Raw genomic sequence first — 15,425 nt, forward strand, 5'->3', positions numbered from 1 at the left:
CTCTTAAACGTGAATTTATTGTGCACTTTTATTTTATTTAGGCATGAAAACACTTTAAAGTAAATATAAAAATGATGGCATTCCCTTCCTTTTCATTACAGGCACCTTCGCCCCTCCTATGCAATCCTCAAAAAAGTTCACGGAATCATCACCATCCTGATAAATAGATGCTGTTTCCCAAATGGATTCTGCACATGCTATTTGAAGTGGAACAAAAGTGAATACTCTGGGCTTGGGGTGCGTGTTTAAACCAAGCGACAACCTCCCGCTCTTCAATCGTGAAGCCAATACGGAGGTAACTGAAACTGCAATTCATTGACTGGCCTTTGGGTGCTGGCTCCAGTCCAGATATTCACTGACTGCAATGCTAAATTGGCCAATTTTACAGCTGATAAAAATATGTTTACAGCCTGGTACAAAAGACGGCTTTGGTGCATATAGCTAATATTACTCTTCATGACAACTGTGAGGGGTTCCTTTTTTTATAACTCACCCGTTTCGTTTTCATTAAGGTATATTAAGTATGCATAATTAAGGGCATGACCACTTGAGAGACCGCCAGGTCAGGCTAGTCACTGTCATGTCACCTCAGCTGATTCCAGCTGATTAGCTGCTGAACTCAGCATATATATTGTATTTTTGTTTTGTTTTATTTGGCTTTACACAGTCTGTTGTCTTTTGGAATTATTTCCTACAATTATCAGATGATATGGCATGTTGTGTGCACTTAATTGTGCTCAAAAACCATTTAAGTTGCCTCCATTTCTTAGATAAGTAAAATTGTATACCATATCTATACAGTTTTATGCAGTTTTACTTAAGATAATTTTATCATTTATAATTTTCTTTAGAACTGTAATGCACTACAGAATCTGACAGATTGATTAGCTGTAGGCTAATGAACAGTAATCGGAAACATTGACATACATGTTATGCCTGGATTTCATAAATAGGCTTGCATTTACTGACACAGACTATATTTTAAGTATTTGAAAGTTATTAGCTTTTTCCTCCTGTAGAAAAATGTCACAAGAACAATGCTTAGTGGCTCAATGTATTACAACAGTGTTTTTAAAAGACTAAACATTATTGATTTAGTACAAAGCCGAGCACATGTGGTCAGAACACAAACGAGTCGCAGGTAACAAAGTACTATATCAAGCGTTTCTCCCAAAGAAAAGCCCGTCTAAGAAAAGTGCTAGCAGGCGTTTGTAGATCCACTGACACTCCGTCTCTTTGCCCTTGTTTGGTATCCCCTGGTCTGTGCGATGACGTCCAAACAAAATGGGGACGATTGGCCGTGCCTACTTGTAGCTTTATTTGCACTCTTCAGAATCCTATGGGTGACGTCACGGATACTACGTCCATATCTTTTACAGTCTATGGTTTGAACAGACATATCCACATAATAATGTAACCATGTCGATCTTGGTGGGTTTTCTTTTAAACACACCAAATTTAGTCTTAAATGAGCATAAACAGTTAGGAAAGCTTTCATTTTAGATCTGTGCATTTTTGAAGTGACACCTCTGTTATTTAATGTAATCACATGAAAAATAGAAATGAGAGATTCATTTGCTGCTCTTTAATCAGAGTGTTTAAATTATACAGTGAAGAAAAGGTTAATAAGAATTGATGACGATTCAATTTCTTTATAATAGCAACAAAATTGAATAGGCTGTTTAATTTATTTGCAGCTTTTTCAAATGTACTGTATGCTATTTATTATTTCCTTTGTAAATAATAATAATAATAAAACATATTACTAATCGTTTCAACTATTTATTTACAATGAAACAGCTCTAGATGAACATTTTTAGTAATTTGGTTAATAAATAAAAAATTTTAAAGGGGTTTTCCCTTATTTCCACATCCCTATGTTGACCAGTATGGGCCATGCAAAGCATAACAAAACTGTGACACAAAATAAACTGTTGATTTTGTGAAGCATTTCACCCCTAGTGTTTATATGTGCATGTCGAAAGAAACAGAAACCTTGTCTTTGTTCATGAATCCCCAGATTCCAGCGGCAACCTCACAGGCAAAAAGAAGGACCAGGCAGGCAAAGAACTGTGGGAGGGAAAGAAAAAAATGTGGATGTGTCATTTCACCAAGTAAGACATGTTCCTGAAACAACATTTGATGATCCTGAAACAACATTCTAGTCTAAAAATAATCTGACCCCTATCTCAACCCCTAAATCTAACCCTAAACACAATCTATCTTTAAAATTACAGCAAAATGATGTTAAAACCCTTGTTTTAAATCTACACTTCACATTAACAGCAAACCTACCTCTTTAGTCTGATTGAAATGTTGTTCCAGGATTGACAAATATGTAAGATTAAGAAATGTTGATAAGGGGTGTTCTGAATAAAATCAAACAAACTAGCATCTCAAACTTTTGCACAAATTTATTAAATTGATCAGAATAGGCAGGCTATAATTTATTTAATAAAAAACAAACTAAAGACAGATTAATTCTAAAAATCTACATTTACCATTACAGAAATATTTAATTGCCAATTGAAAAAGGAATTCAGGCTAATTCTCCCTCAAATGGACTCTGACCTATAGCATTAATACTGAGCTAGTGTACTGTTTTGTTGAAATCTGGCAGGACTGGGCTGGCTTTAACGTTCCTGAGCGTAGCGCAATCTTTACCAAAAAATTTAAAGACATTTAAGAGACCATCAAATGTTTGCAGAATAAAAGGATCAACGTTGACAGCATGAGATTGGTTTACGTGTGTATTGCAATCGGGGCTCAATCACTCTAAGCACCTCTATCACCAATACACTTCAAGCAAATCTGAAGAACAAATGAGTTACTTACGGTTCCAAGAAGACACTGGGACTCCTGAATGGCTCCATAGCATCCAAGAAATCCAACAAACATCATCACAGCGCCGACGGCAATCAAGATGTAGACACCTACAAGAAGAGCATATGTATTAGAATGAACAAAAATCCAATTCTTTAAAATTGTTTCATCCTTAAATAAATACAGGATTATCTGTATTATAAACATAGGGTATTTAGATGTATTTCAAAGTTTTAAGATTCAAATCAAGATCGGAGAATCATTCGATCAAAATGGTTGTTCAACTGAAGGTGCAGTATTGCTGGTGATGGCCAGCAGGAGTCACTGTGTGCTCACGTTGATAAGGCTGCACGTTAAACTGCAGAACATTTGGAAGTCATACTGAGGGGCCCAAATTAACTTTTTGTTTCCATTCCCTCATTCCTCTCATAAAAAAACCTCGAGCTAACAGCAAATCAGGGTTCTTATGTAACATGACATGTAAAAGCAAAAGGAAAAAAGAGAAAAAGAAGAGAGTTAAAGACAGCTTTCTTAGAAGAAAATAAAGAAGGAATGCAAAAAAGAAAGGACTCTTTCTTTTCAAAGTGTTTACATCACTTGGTAACACAGGCTGATTGATACTGCCTTAACCATAGCAACTGCAGCGGGCCCTTGGGTGTTTGCATGGATGTTCAAAATGGCAGTGTATAGAGAGATAGTAAGAGAGAGAGAGAAAAAGAACAGAAAACTCTCTTAAGAAACATTCACCCATCCGCTCACAATGTAATCACAGTGAGTCAACATGGAGAACATGAGTGAGCATGAATCTTGCAACTTTATCTTCCATTGTGTCACACCTTTTCACCCTTACATGTTAGCTTCTGTTTTTCCCCAAGTACCATTATTTAAAGTTTATTTATTTATTTATTTTTAAACATGATTAGTTATATTCTAGTTAGTCTGATAAACTGCTCTGAAAGCAGTTCAATGAATTCTGTCTCCTCTAGCGTGCTTGGTTGTGTCTGATGGAACTGCACATCGGTGGAGTTGCTCTTCTGTGTTTCAGCGAAAGCATTTGCATTAGACTGAACTGAACTAAGCTCAACTTTAACTGTGACAACTGAACTGAAGCTGCAGCTTTTATTTACTAGAAGTTTGTCTATTTTAAGCTGCCTTAAGCAATACAGTAATACAATAAATTTTAAGCAACATTTTGATTCGAAATAAACAGATGCAAACAGATTTGACTGATTTTATATTAAACTGCAAAAAACAAATAAAACATCCAGACATTTCTTTTCCCTAAATCAATTACAAATTGCAGTTCTGCCCCAAACTACTGATAGTATTATTTGTAAAAAGGCTTTTATTCCAAACAGCCAGCCAAAAATAAAGAATAAATAAATAAAGGAAATTCGCCATAAGAACAAAAATATAATAGGGAATACTGTGAAAATGATCTTGCTCTGTTAAACAGCACTTTGGAAATATTTGAAAAAATATTTCAGAGAAATAATTTTGTCTTCCACTGTTTTTGTCAATACAACATAAATACATTAGGGTTACATCTACAAATGTATCTGTAACATATTAAACAGAAATATCTCATTAAAATATCTCATTAGCTAAAACTGATAGACCCCACTTTACTGTTTTGAACTACACGCTTGAATCAGTATTTAATCCTGTATTTAATTAACTAAATTCCTTAAAACATTTGAAACATCTTTATATTTTATTTAAAGAAGTATCTGATTTTCTTAACCTTTGTAATGCACAAAATACTGCATTAACATTCCCATGGGAATAACAAAGTGTCTGCCTTAACATCTCCTTTCAAACTTTAAGTCATCACTTAGTTACATCCAGCCAAAACAAAGCCAAACACACTTAGTTTCCAGTAGTCTGCAAGCGCATTGTAAATATTGTGTTTTAGTAAATTAATGAATAAAAAGTACTCCTTAACACAGAAATATCTGATTATCCAACTGTTAACACATCAAACACCCTCTATTCAATATTTAGCTTCACAAAGAGAAACATCAAATTATTGAAGTAAACTTGTTTGTAACTTTGAGTTCACATAGACTTAAAGAAGAGAATTACACATTTTTTTAAAGACAGATAGCAAACAGGAAACTCTTTCTGTTAGGAAACCCATTCTCTGTGATTCATCACGGAAAATGAGTGAGCATGAATTGTCTTACAACAGTACCTTCGCCTTTTGTGTCATATCTGTTGAGTCACCTTCTGTTTTTCTGCAATTCTTTCTGATGTTTATTTGTTAATTTACTATTTTTCTTTCCATGATCCCCCCCCCCCCCCCCCCCCCCTTCAGTTTGGTGAAATGTGCAAGCTTTTTAGTCAAACAATCAATTAACTGATTGACCCCATCTAAAAATTTGACGCAAACACCCAAAATCAATTTTATCAATTTCGTAAATGTCTGAATATGGAGCCAGATCAATCTGAAAAATAATACTTTGCATTCATAAAATTCATAAATGCATGGCACAAACATAACATTCTGATTACAGAGGCGATTGACAAAATGATATTCTGAAAATGCCAGCATTTGAATCACTGATTCATTCAGTAAAAATTGCTACTGAATGCATTGATTTGAGCGGTTCGCAAATGACATTAGATCATCATACTCAGTATTACTGATATATAACATTACTCATCTAATTTACGTTTTAGCTGTTGCATACTTATAAGGCCTACACGGAAGTCGAGTCTGCTGGTCACTACAAATTCAATCGCTCCATGCTGTGCAATGTGACAGTTTTACTACGGATTATGACAGCTGGTCAGCAAAATAAACAGATGACATGCTAAGATAAATAAGTATTATGACAGTCTGATATTTGTGCCAGTATGTCAAGATAAAATTGCTTAAAACACCTTACTCTACTGGAAAAAAAAAGATTCAAAGATGATCCCTTGATTTCTAGGTGATTGCAAAAATTTATTTTGGTTGAATTTAAACAAACAAATTAAGTTAAACATTACTACAGTAAATGTAATCTGTTTTTTTTTAATTCAGGCGTCATGGTGGCGCAGTGGGTAGCACAATCACCTCACAGCAAGAAGGTTGTTGTTTCAAACCTCGGCTGGGTCAGCTGGCATTTCTGGCGATCCCAGATTAATAAAGGGAATAAGCCGAATGAATGAATGAACGAATGAATGAAGAATGTTTAAATTCAACTTATATACATTTTTTGCCAACAATTTTGCAGAATAATATTTTTCAGTGTATGACGTAATTTTGATGACAAATGTCTAATAATACTCCTGAAACAATTTATTTTATTTTATATAAAAAAACATAAAAATTAAATGGTGGATCTTCTTGACTTTGTTCAGTAAGGAGTGTTTTGATTGGTGGATGTAAAATTGACCATGATTGGCTAAACAGAATAATCTCCCAAAAAAAAAAAAGATTTGTACGAATCATGTCCTGCCAGGAATGTCTCAAAAATACCGCACAAAAATTCGAGTGAGCATTTTCAAATGCACATTCAGTGGTTCATATACATCTAACTTCTTCTTCTTTGGCCTTAGTCCCGTATGGTTGCGGGGTCAGCTCCTCCATTTAGACTTGTCCACATGATAACAACTTTTTTTTTTTTTTTTTACACATTCCGGCCGGTCTGTCGTCTGGGCCTGTCACCCTCATACACTCATACACTACAGACAATTTAGCCTACCCAATTCACCTGTACCGCATGTCTTTGGACTGTGGGGGAAACCGGAGCACCCGGAGGAAACCCACGCGAACGCAGAGAGAACATGCAAACTCCTCATAGAAATGCCAACTGAGCTGAGGTTCGAACCAGCGACCTTCTTGCTGTGAGGCGACAGCACTACCTACTGCGCCACTGCTTCGCCTTCATATACATCTAACATAATTCATAAATGCATGAGGAAAGTAATCCAATAGCTTCAAATATACATAAGTGTGCAAACATTTTAAATGTATTTATGGATGATGCACATGTGTGAGCATTTGGGAAATATTTTAGCTTTTTACTTTAGAATTGATGAACTGTGTTTTAAATTATTAAATGGAGTTGTGGATTAATGAACTTTACAAATACAAATGTATTGTTTTGAGACTGATCTGGCTCATATCTGAATGAACATTACATTGTATGTACAGTTGAAGTCAAAATTATTAACTCTTCTATGAATTTGTTTTTCTCTTTCAAATATTTCCCAAATTATGTTTAAGAGAGCAAGGAATTTTTAACAGTATTTCCCATTATATTTTTTCTTCTGGAGAAATTCTTATTCATTTTATTTTGGGTAGAATAAAAGCAGTTTTATAATTTTTTAAAAAACATTTTAAAGGCAAAATTATTAGGCCACTTAAGCATAATTTCTTTTCGACTGTCTAAAGAACAAACCATTGTTATACAATGACTTTCCTAACCCTAACTTACCAAATTAACATAATTAACCTAGTTAAGCCTTTAAATAGAACTTTAAGCTGAATAGAAGTGTCTTGAAAAATATCTAGTAAAATATTATGCACTGTCATTATGGCAAAGAAAAAATAAATCAGTTACTAAAACTATTATGTTTAAAATGTGTTGAATAAAATCGTATTTCCATTAAACTGAAATTGGGGAAAAAATATACTGGGTTGCTAATAATTCAGGGGGGCTAATAATTCTGAATTTAACTGTATATCATAAGCAAACTGTATAATGCCAAAAACAAAAGCAAGTTTAGTTTTTCTATCCTGCCAAGCTTCTCTCTCTCTCTCTGTCTGTCTCATCCTCAGAGCTGCATTCTGACACACCCAATGCGCTTCTAGCTTCAGTGAAGCTCCTGGTAACACAAACTGAATTTTCAGAGCATAATTAAATTAAATTTTTTTACCATCTAAATGTCCCACTGTCATTTAGTGACCGAGCCCGTTCCCTTGCAAGAGAATTTTACACAAAAATCAATGCAATGTGGGTTGAAACGGGAGGGGACTGGCCGAGTCCTGGTTCCATTTACTTAATTGCGGTGAGTAAAGGGCTCAAACAACTGCCACCAGGCCATTTCTCAGCGTGACAGGCCTGAAAGGAGTGCTGCGATGTGTCCAGCATACTGAACAGCTGCATAATATCCACATAAGCTCTCCCTTCCAGAACACTTTCACTTTCTCTTTAAACAACCCTCTTTCTTTTTTCAGTCTTGGGATGTCCATCTCAAATTATACCGAGTTCATAACTACTGCATGACTCACTGCTAATGAGCCCCGCATATTGTGTGAAGTTTGTGATGGGTTGTTATACAAAAACAACTGATGGAAAAGCTTGCAAGGATATTTCTATGACCAGGTGCTTCCTGTGACACAATAAACTGAAGAGACCCCCATCTTTCTGTAAAGGCCCACTGGGACGAGCCACAGACTCTGCTGTCTGTGTCTCAGCCTGAGTGTTTGCAAGTCCTTGAAAGAGTTTTTGGACTCATGTGTGAGTGCAATGAAAGTCGCCAAATGCAGCTGCTATTTTTGCTAATTCGAAGAGCAGACATCTGGATCTCAGCCAGTGAAAGACAGAGTGAGAGAGAGAGAGCTGGGGATGTCACATGAGGAAATGAGCTGTGGGGGGAAAAACAGGAAAATATGATGGAGAAGAACAGGATAAGGAGTATGAGAAGAATGAGGCACTAAGAAAGGGAAGTGAGCGGACAAGAGTAAAGGTGAGGGCATGTTCGCTGTGGTCTGCAGAATATTGGCTGCAAAATAGTCATTATTTATAACAATATTCTATGCAGTCATGAATATGGCATTGGTCCAGACAAAGACAATGGGTTCAAGTTCAAGGCCACATGATCAAATTCATTTCGACCAAATGAAAGCTACTTGGTTTGAAAAGCTTGTATTGGTATTGCTACACACTGTTAAACGAATAGCTCACCCAAAAGACTACTCTTGAAAATAAATATTATTGTGGGCGCAAATAGTCTCATGGACAGTAAGATGATATATAGCACCACTGTGGAATCCTGATTTTGAATCCCAGTTTGCAGATGTTTCTTGATCCCACTCCCCTTTTCTCTCTCCAACTTCGATTCCTGTTAATTTACTGTTTTATTATAAATTCCAAAATCTCAATACACTGTAAAACCCAACAGTCAACTTAATCAAAAGAATTGAAATTTAGGTCAATTAAAGTTAAATGAAAGTTAATTCTACTTATTTGAAAAGAGTTTTGAACTCAGTGTTGAAGGTAATGAGTTAATTAAATACCTCATTACTTCAACTTAAATTGAGTAAGTTCACAGTACTCAAATAGATTTGTTTTTTTTAACTCAAATGGTTAGTAGCACTCAGTTTCCTCTAACGGTTTGACTTGCCTTAACTTATTGGGTTTTACAGTACTCAGTTGGTTTGAGTTCTCTTCATTTATTGGGTTTCTCAAATTGCTTCTTTTACTCAAATGGATTAAGTTCACAGTACTCATTAGGATTAGTTTTTGAACTTAAATGGTGTGTTGCAATCAGTTTCCTCAAATGGTTTGAGTTACCTTATCTTTTTGTGTTTTACAGTGTAGGGAAGCTTTAAAAAGCTAAATTTATTGCCATTAATGGTTCTATGAAGAACATCCACAGAACCATTTCATTCCAAAAAAGGTACTTCAGATTACAAATTATTAAAACGTTCTTGACTTGGATGAACTCCTTAAACCAAAAAATAAATAAAAAATCTTCTATGACATGACTGCAAAAACTCATGTTTAGAAAATATATTTTAAGGGCGTATGAGCACTTCTAAGGACAAGAAATGTAGTAAGAAATTAATTGAAGTATTTAATGTGATTCCAGTAAGTCTTAATTATATGAGGTGACAGGAATTATTAATTTTTATGTGCAAATAAAGCGAGAAAAAAAAACCAATAGCTTCTTACATCACCCATACCTTTACTAACACAATAAATCTATTTTGTGTTGATATGAGAGCAGAAGATCTCAAGGTACAACCTGTCCCAGAATCACTTGAACTGCTTACAAGCAAAGGAGTTAGGAATGCTGTATGCAAGCTTTGTTTACATTCATGGTGCTTTAGGTCTTGGTTTATTATTTTGTTAAATGGTGCAAAAATGTGCATTTCCTGCATGCCAGAGCTGAGAGAAACCGGTGAGATTATGTAAAAGTGCATTACTGAGACTGGCAGATGAAAGGCTATCATTTTATTTCTAATATGACATGTCAAGCAAATTATGACAAAACAGTGTAGGACTTCTAGAACATGTTGCATTGTGAGAATGTCTGCTCATGCAATAATACAGCACAAATACATTGGTTTTGGAGATTCAAGTAAAGAATTTGTTAAAAAAAAATCCATCATCTCATAAAATTAAGACTGAACCACTGGAATCTCATCTACTACTTATGTTCTTATTACTTTTTTGGGCCTTAAAAGTGTTGTATAGAAAATCAGCGAACAAACGGATGAAGAAAAAAACACATTTGGAACAACATGAGAATGAGTAAAAATGGCAGAATTTTTATTTTGGTTATGTATCTATATTTTTAATAGTGGACAAATGACTTTTAAGGTCCGAAAATTGGCAAAATTCAGAAATTACACTTTCACAATGAAGATTTTGCAATGAGTTCTGCTGATCAGGGTTCCTTTGCTAATGTGACCGCATCTTAGACGTGAAAAAGGAATGGGAAAGCTATTGCATACTCTGCAACTTTAAGCACAAACAGATGAAGCCAGAGTTCAGAGTTGAACCACAATGGAAGTAATGGTGAGAGGAAAAGCTACTGAGAGGGAGAAAGGGAGGTAGGGGGGGCATGCTCTCAGACAGCAGGCGGAGTATTATTGGAGGAGGGGCAGATTTGTGTGTGAGCAGATTTTTCCCCTCATTTTCTTTCTCGAGAGACTGTTTTCTGTAACTTGTGTCCTTTGAACACATAGCAAACATCTTTGCTTCTGAAAGTCCAAACATGCATATTAGATTGTCAAACAGTAACACGATAGTTTGCCATTTTCCTCCTGTCTAAACCACAAATTTAGTTTAGTTGGTATACTTAGCCTGATTATATGTATGTTTAAGATTGTGGATTTAAACAAAATCAGTCATTTTATCAGGAAAAACAAATATTATCTTCTATTACTATAAATCAACCAAAATATATTGGGTTAAGCTAATAAATATACATTTATTAATATTAAGAATAAGTGGAAACAGGTCCTTAAGGAAACAACTGCATGTTAGCACTTTTTAAGATGCTGACTTGTGGCTAATGTTATTTTAAGCATGTACACTTGTTGATTTTCCAAGGATAATTACTTCCTTTTCCTGTTTTCCTCATTAATCTTGCCTTTTGTTTTCTTTTCTGATGATGTAGCCAGCTCCTTTTCCTCAGTCTCAATCATTGCCATTTACTTGGTCTCACAAAGATGTGATATTATCAGGTCTCTTTGTGTTCCCACTCTCACATGTCTTTTCAAGACTGACATAATCACCCTTCAAAGTTCCCCAAGCCTTTTTAAAGACATTCATTGAGTATTTGACGGTATTATATCTAGAAACTATGAATTAAGTTCTTTAGTGGTAATACAAGGAAACAGCTGTTTGAATTTTCCTATTTACAGGATTCTTACGCATATTTACTACTAAAACTCCATGACTTTCTCATGACTTTTCCAAAACTTTCAGGTAAATATCCATGACCTAATGTTTCTTACAATGTCTATGTACATCTGGTAATTAATTAAAAGTTAATATTAAAAAAAATACAGTTGAAGTCAGAATTATTAAGCTCTCTGTTTAGTTTTTACCCAATTTCTGTTTAATGGAGAGAAGTTTTTTTTCCCCCCAACTCATTTCTAAAAACTGTTTTATTTTGTCTTTGCCATGATGACAGTAAATATTATTTGACTAGATATTTTTCAAGACACTTCAATACAGCTTAAAATCTAAACATCTAAATGTCTAAATGCCTTATCATCTAAAAGGCATAACTAGGTTAATTAGGTTAAGTTAGGGTAATTAGGCAAGTTATCAGAAAAAATATAGCTAAAGGGGCTAATATTTTGACCTTAAAATGGGTTTTTATTCTAGCCGAAATAAAACATATAAGACTTTCTACAGATAAAAAAATATTATCAGACATTCAGTGAAAATTTTCTTGCTCTGTTAAACATCATTGGGGGAAAATGTTTTGTTTAAAAAATTAAAAAATTAAAGGGGGCTAATAATTCTGACTTCAACTGTATATATAAATTCGAAAATTTCTAATTTATTACAGCATATCAAATTATACGTGACAAGCTATAGTATCTGTCAAATAGTTTTTAGAAAGTATCTAGTTGTCTGTGAAAAGAAATGTTGGCTTGTGTTTTTATAAGACTCTCATAAAAATAGTACAAATTAGCCTTAAGCACTAATAGAATCTTACCACTGTAGTTAGAGATTGTTTCTAGAGACCACACTCAAAATGTAGCTTGAACTACAATGAATGCGATTAAAGGAGAGTCAAAGCTAAAACTGCGAGTTGATTCACAGTGAAGGTCATGTGAAGAGACGAACTGCACTATTGTATTAAAAATTTACCTGATGTTATCATCTAAAATATCTTCAAGTACACAGATATTTGTTAAATACATTTCCATGACTTTTACAAAACATTTAAGGTTTATTTGTTTTTTCAAAACTTTTCAAGGCCTGGACTTTTCCCGGTTTTCCAGGACAGTATGAACCCTGTATTTATAAACTCAGTTTTAGCTAGTTAGGAAGTAACATTCCAAACTGGACTCTTTAAGATGTCCCGTTTAGACTTGAAGAAACTTAACAAATAGGGGGCAGAAAAAAGGTCACAAAGGCCATGTCAATATGTTTCAAGGTCACTTCCTCAGAAGGAAATGTAATGCTTGCTCAGCTAAGAGGACAAGACACAGTTCATCCATAAGAATACTTAAAAAAAAAGCCATTCTTGTGGGAATACAAAACAGAATGATGAAATTTAGACCATTTTTTGTCCTGAAAACTACAAGAGAACCGTGGAGGTGCACATGCTTGTCTGTAACAGTCTGTTAAACACGAACATGCCAGAGAAAATTGCATTAGTTTTGCATTCCAGAGCAGGGCATACAAAAAAAACATCTGGTTTAGAAAAGATAAACTCATCTAACATTTACATATCATGTGTTGCTTCCATTGACTGATTTTGAGGTTACTCTAACACTGTACAATATTGCAACCAATACTAAACAGATAAGAAAAGCTCCCAGTCTGAATACTTGCTTTCAGTGGTGAAGAGCATCAATCAACATCAGCTCTGTGGTACAAAAAACAATAAGACTACAAGCTGAAATGCTGATGCTAAGTGCTGATGGAATTTCAAAGTGATCAAAGTGATTGTGATCATAAGAACAGGAAACCATTTGTTCTAATTGAATATAAATGAATTCTAAGTATTGACTGAAAAACCATTTAGGCTAAGTGTCTCAAGAGACCTTCTGACACTGATGTGGTACTACACATAAGCTAGGTTGAAGTGTGGAGATAAAACAACAAATAATTTAAGGCGAACTTTCAATATTATTGGTCAAAAAGGCTTATCTTTGCAAAGCACGTATGAGGAGTACTTTTTACTTTCAGAATTACAACTCCCATTGGGGAATTCCATGGGAAGTTTTTATAAGATTTCCATTGAGTTATAACTCGCTGTGTTTCTGCTATTGGTCCAAACATACATTATCACTTCAGCCACAATGGGACTGGCTTAAGGAAGAAGTAATAAGGCATTTATTCACTATGCTGCTACTAAAAGGAAAATGTGGGGAATTCTTTGCTCAATGAATCACACAAGCATCTCTTCCAAAAATAATTACACCCAGAAAACATAACTATGTGTGCTTTATATTAGATATCCCTATCAGATTTTTTTTGCCCTCTAGTTCGAGTCATTTGATTTTGAGTATCTACCCATACCGAAACCTAATCCGATACTTCTATAATACATAAAAAAAAGAATACAAAAGAGCGATGAAACAGATCCAGAATGTTCTTATTTAACATTTTACAACTCTGTTAACAAACTGGGCAATTCTATGAGGTAGCTTGAACAATCAAGTAGGTTTGTGTCGATACACAATGCCATCATCCGTTGCAAATGGCCGAAAGACATCACGATGCTGAGCCGGCATCGCAATCATCCAATCCCCATCGAAGCAGCAACCCGCTCGCGAAACATACACACTTAGGCCCCATTTACACTAATACATCTTGGTTTTAAAATGCCATTTTAGAACAAAAACAATTCACACCCGCACTGGCGTTTCACCTAGCATTTCTGAAAAGCTCTCCTTCCACACTACAGTATACCGCTGAAAAAGCACATCAAGTGCTGATTGTGTGACAGGTGGTGATTTCAGATAGTTGAAACGGTAGGCTACAAATAATTCATTTGTTATTAATTAAATAGTTATTCATAAATAATTAATTCACTGCCACCTACAACGACAATGACTTTGTGGTGTTTCACATTAGCCATTGTATAATGCCAAATTGGTCAACATCGCCCAATCCTACACTCAAGTAATAAACAACATAAATTCTTCACTTTTGGACTTTGCATAAAAAACTGAAATTACGGACAGTATACATTTTTATGTGTACATGTATGGATCTAAAGAATTATATTTCTAGCTTCTGTAAATCTTGCTTAACCTTACGATCACTTAAAATAAGTTTTAAAATCACTCTGAAGAAACAGTCATTAAAATTGTATTACCAAAATGTTATATATATATACACACACACACACACACACACACACACACACACACACACACAAACGAGTCCTGATCTGGAGGTAACGCCCGATTCCGATAGAGTCTGAAACTGCGTGATCAGACCTGTTTTCTGATCACGTGATTGAATCTGGACATCCCTAACTTATATAATAATAAGCATGCGTGTTGGGTTATCCTACTCCTCCTACACATGGGTTAAGTAGTTTGTGGTAGTTTGAATATCTGGTTTGTCATCTGACAAACCGAAATTTATGAAATAAAGTGTGAAACCACGTATCATGCCCACAAGCATACTGCTGTTTCTCACCAATGCTCTTTAAGGTAAATTTGCACACATGCATGTGCTAGGTGATGAACAATCGTCCACTCTTAAAAATAAACCCTGATATCAGTCTTGAAAATGGAAACATTGTAATTGTGACTTCTTGGAGGGAGTATTATAAATGTAGCTTTTTAGACTCTAAACCCGTTTTATCAAAACCCAGAAATGTTTTGCATCATACTGCAAGTCATAATATCAGTTTTTTCTGTCCCACTTTATATTAAGTGTCCTTAATTAATATGTACTTACAAAGGAACTAATAGTTTGTTATAATGTACTTATTGTGTAAATACATGTATTTATTGTGTACTTATGCTTGATTTAATACCTGTTTGTAATTACATCTGTAACTAACTTCTGTAATTACATTTGTAAATACACTGCTGACCATTTCCTACATCTTAACCCACCCTTAAACCTACCCATACCACCAAACCTGTCGATAACCCAACCTCTATCCCAACTCAAGAGCACCACAAGTGTTCTCAAATACATTATGAACACAGTAAGTACATTGCATTTATT

The 15,425-nt window shown here is 34.8% G+C and overlaps 1 protein-coding gene across 1 annotated transcript in view; it reads right to left on the bottom strand.

Annotated features, from left to right (window-relative positions):
- cd81a (CD81 molecule a) overlaps nt 1–15,425 on the bottom strand; it is a 40,097-nt gene that overhangs the window by 5,758 nt on the left and 18,914 nt on the right. The window contains 2 exon segments of the mRNA NM_131518.2: nt 1,996–2,070; nt 2,836–2,933. Of these exon segments, the coding sequence (NP_571593.2) occupies nt 1,996–2,070; nt 2,836–2,933 (173 nt within the window).

This window comes from Danio rerio, chromosome 7, assembly GCF_052040795.2.
Source record: "Danio rerio strain M-AB ecotype USA chromosome 7, GRCz13ab, whole genome shotgun sequence".
In the NCBI taxonomy this organism is placed as follows: domain Eukaryota; kingdom Metazoa; phylum Chordata; class Actinopteri; order Cypriniformes; family Danionidae; genus Danio; species Danio rerio.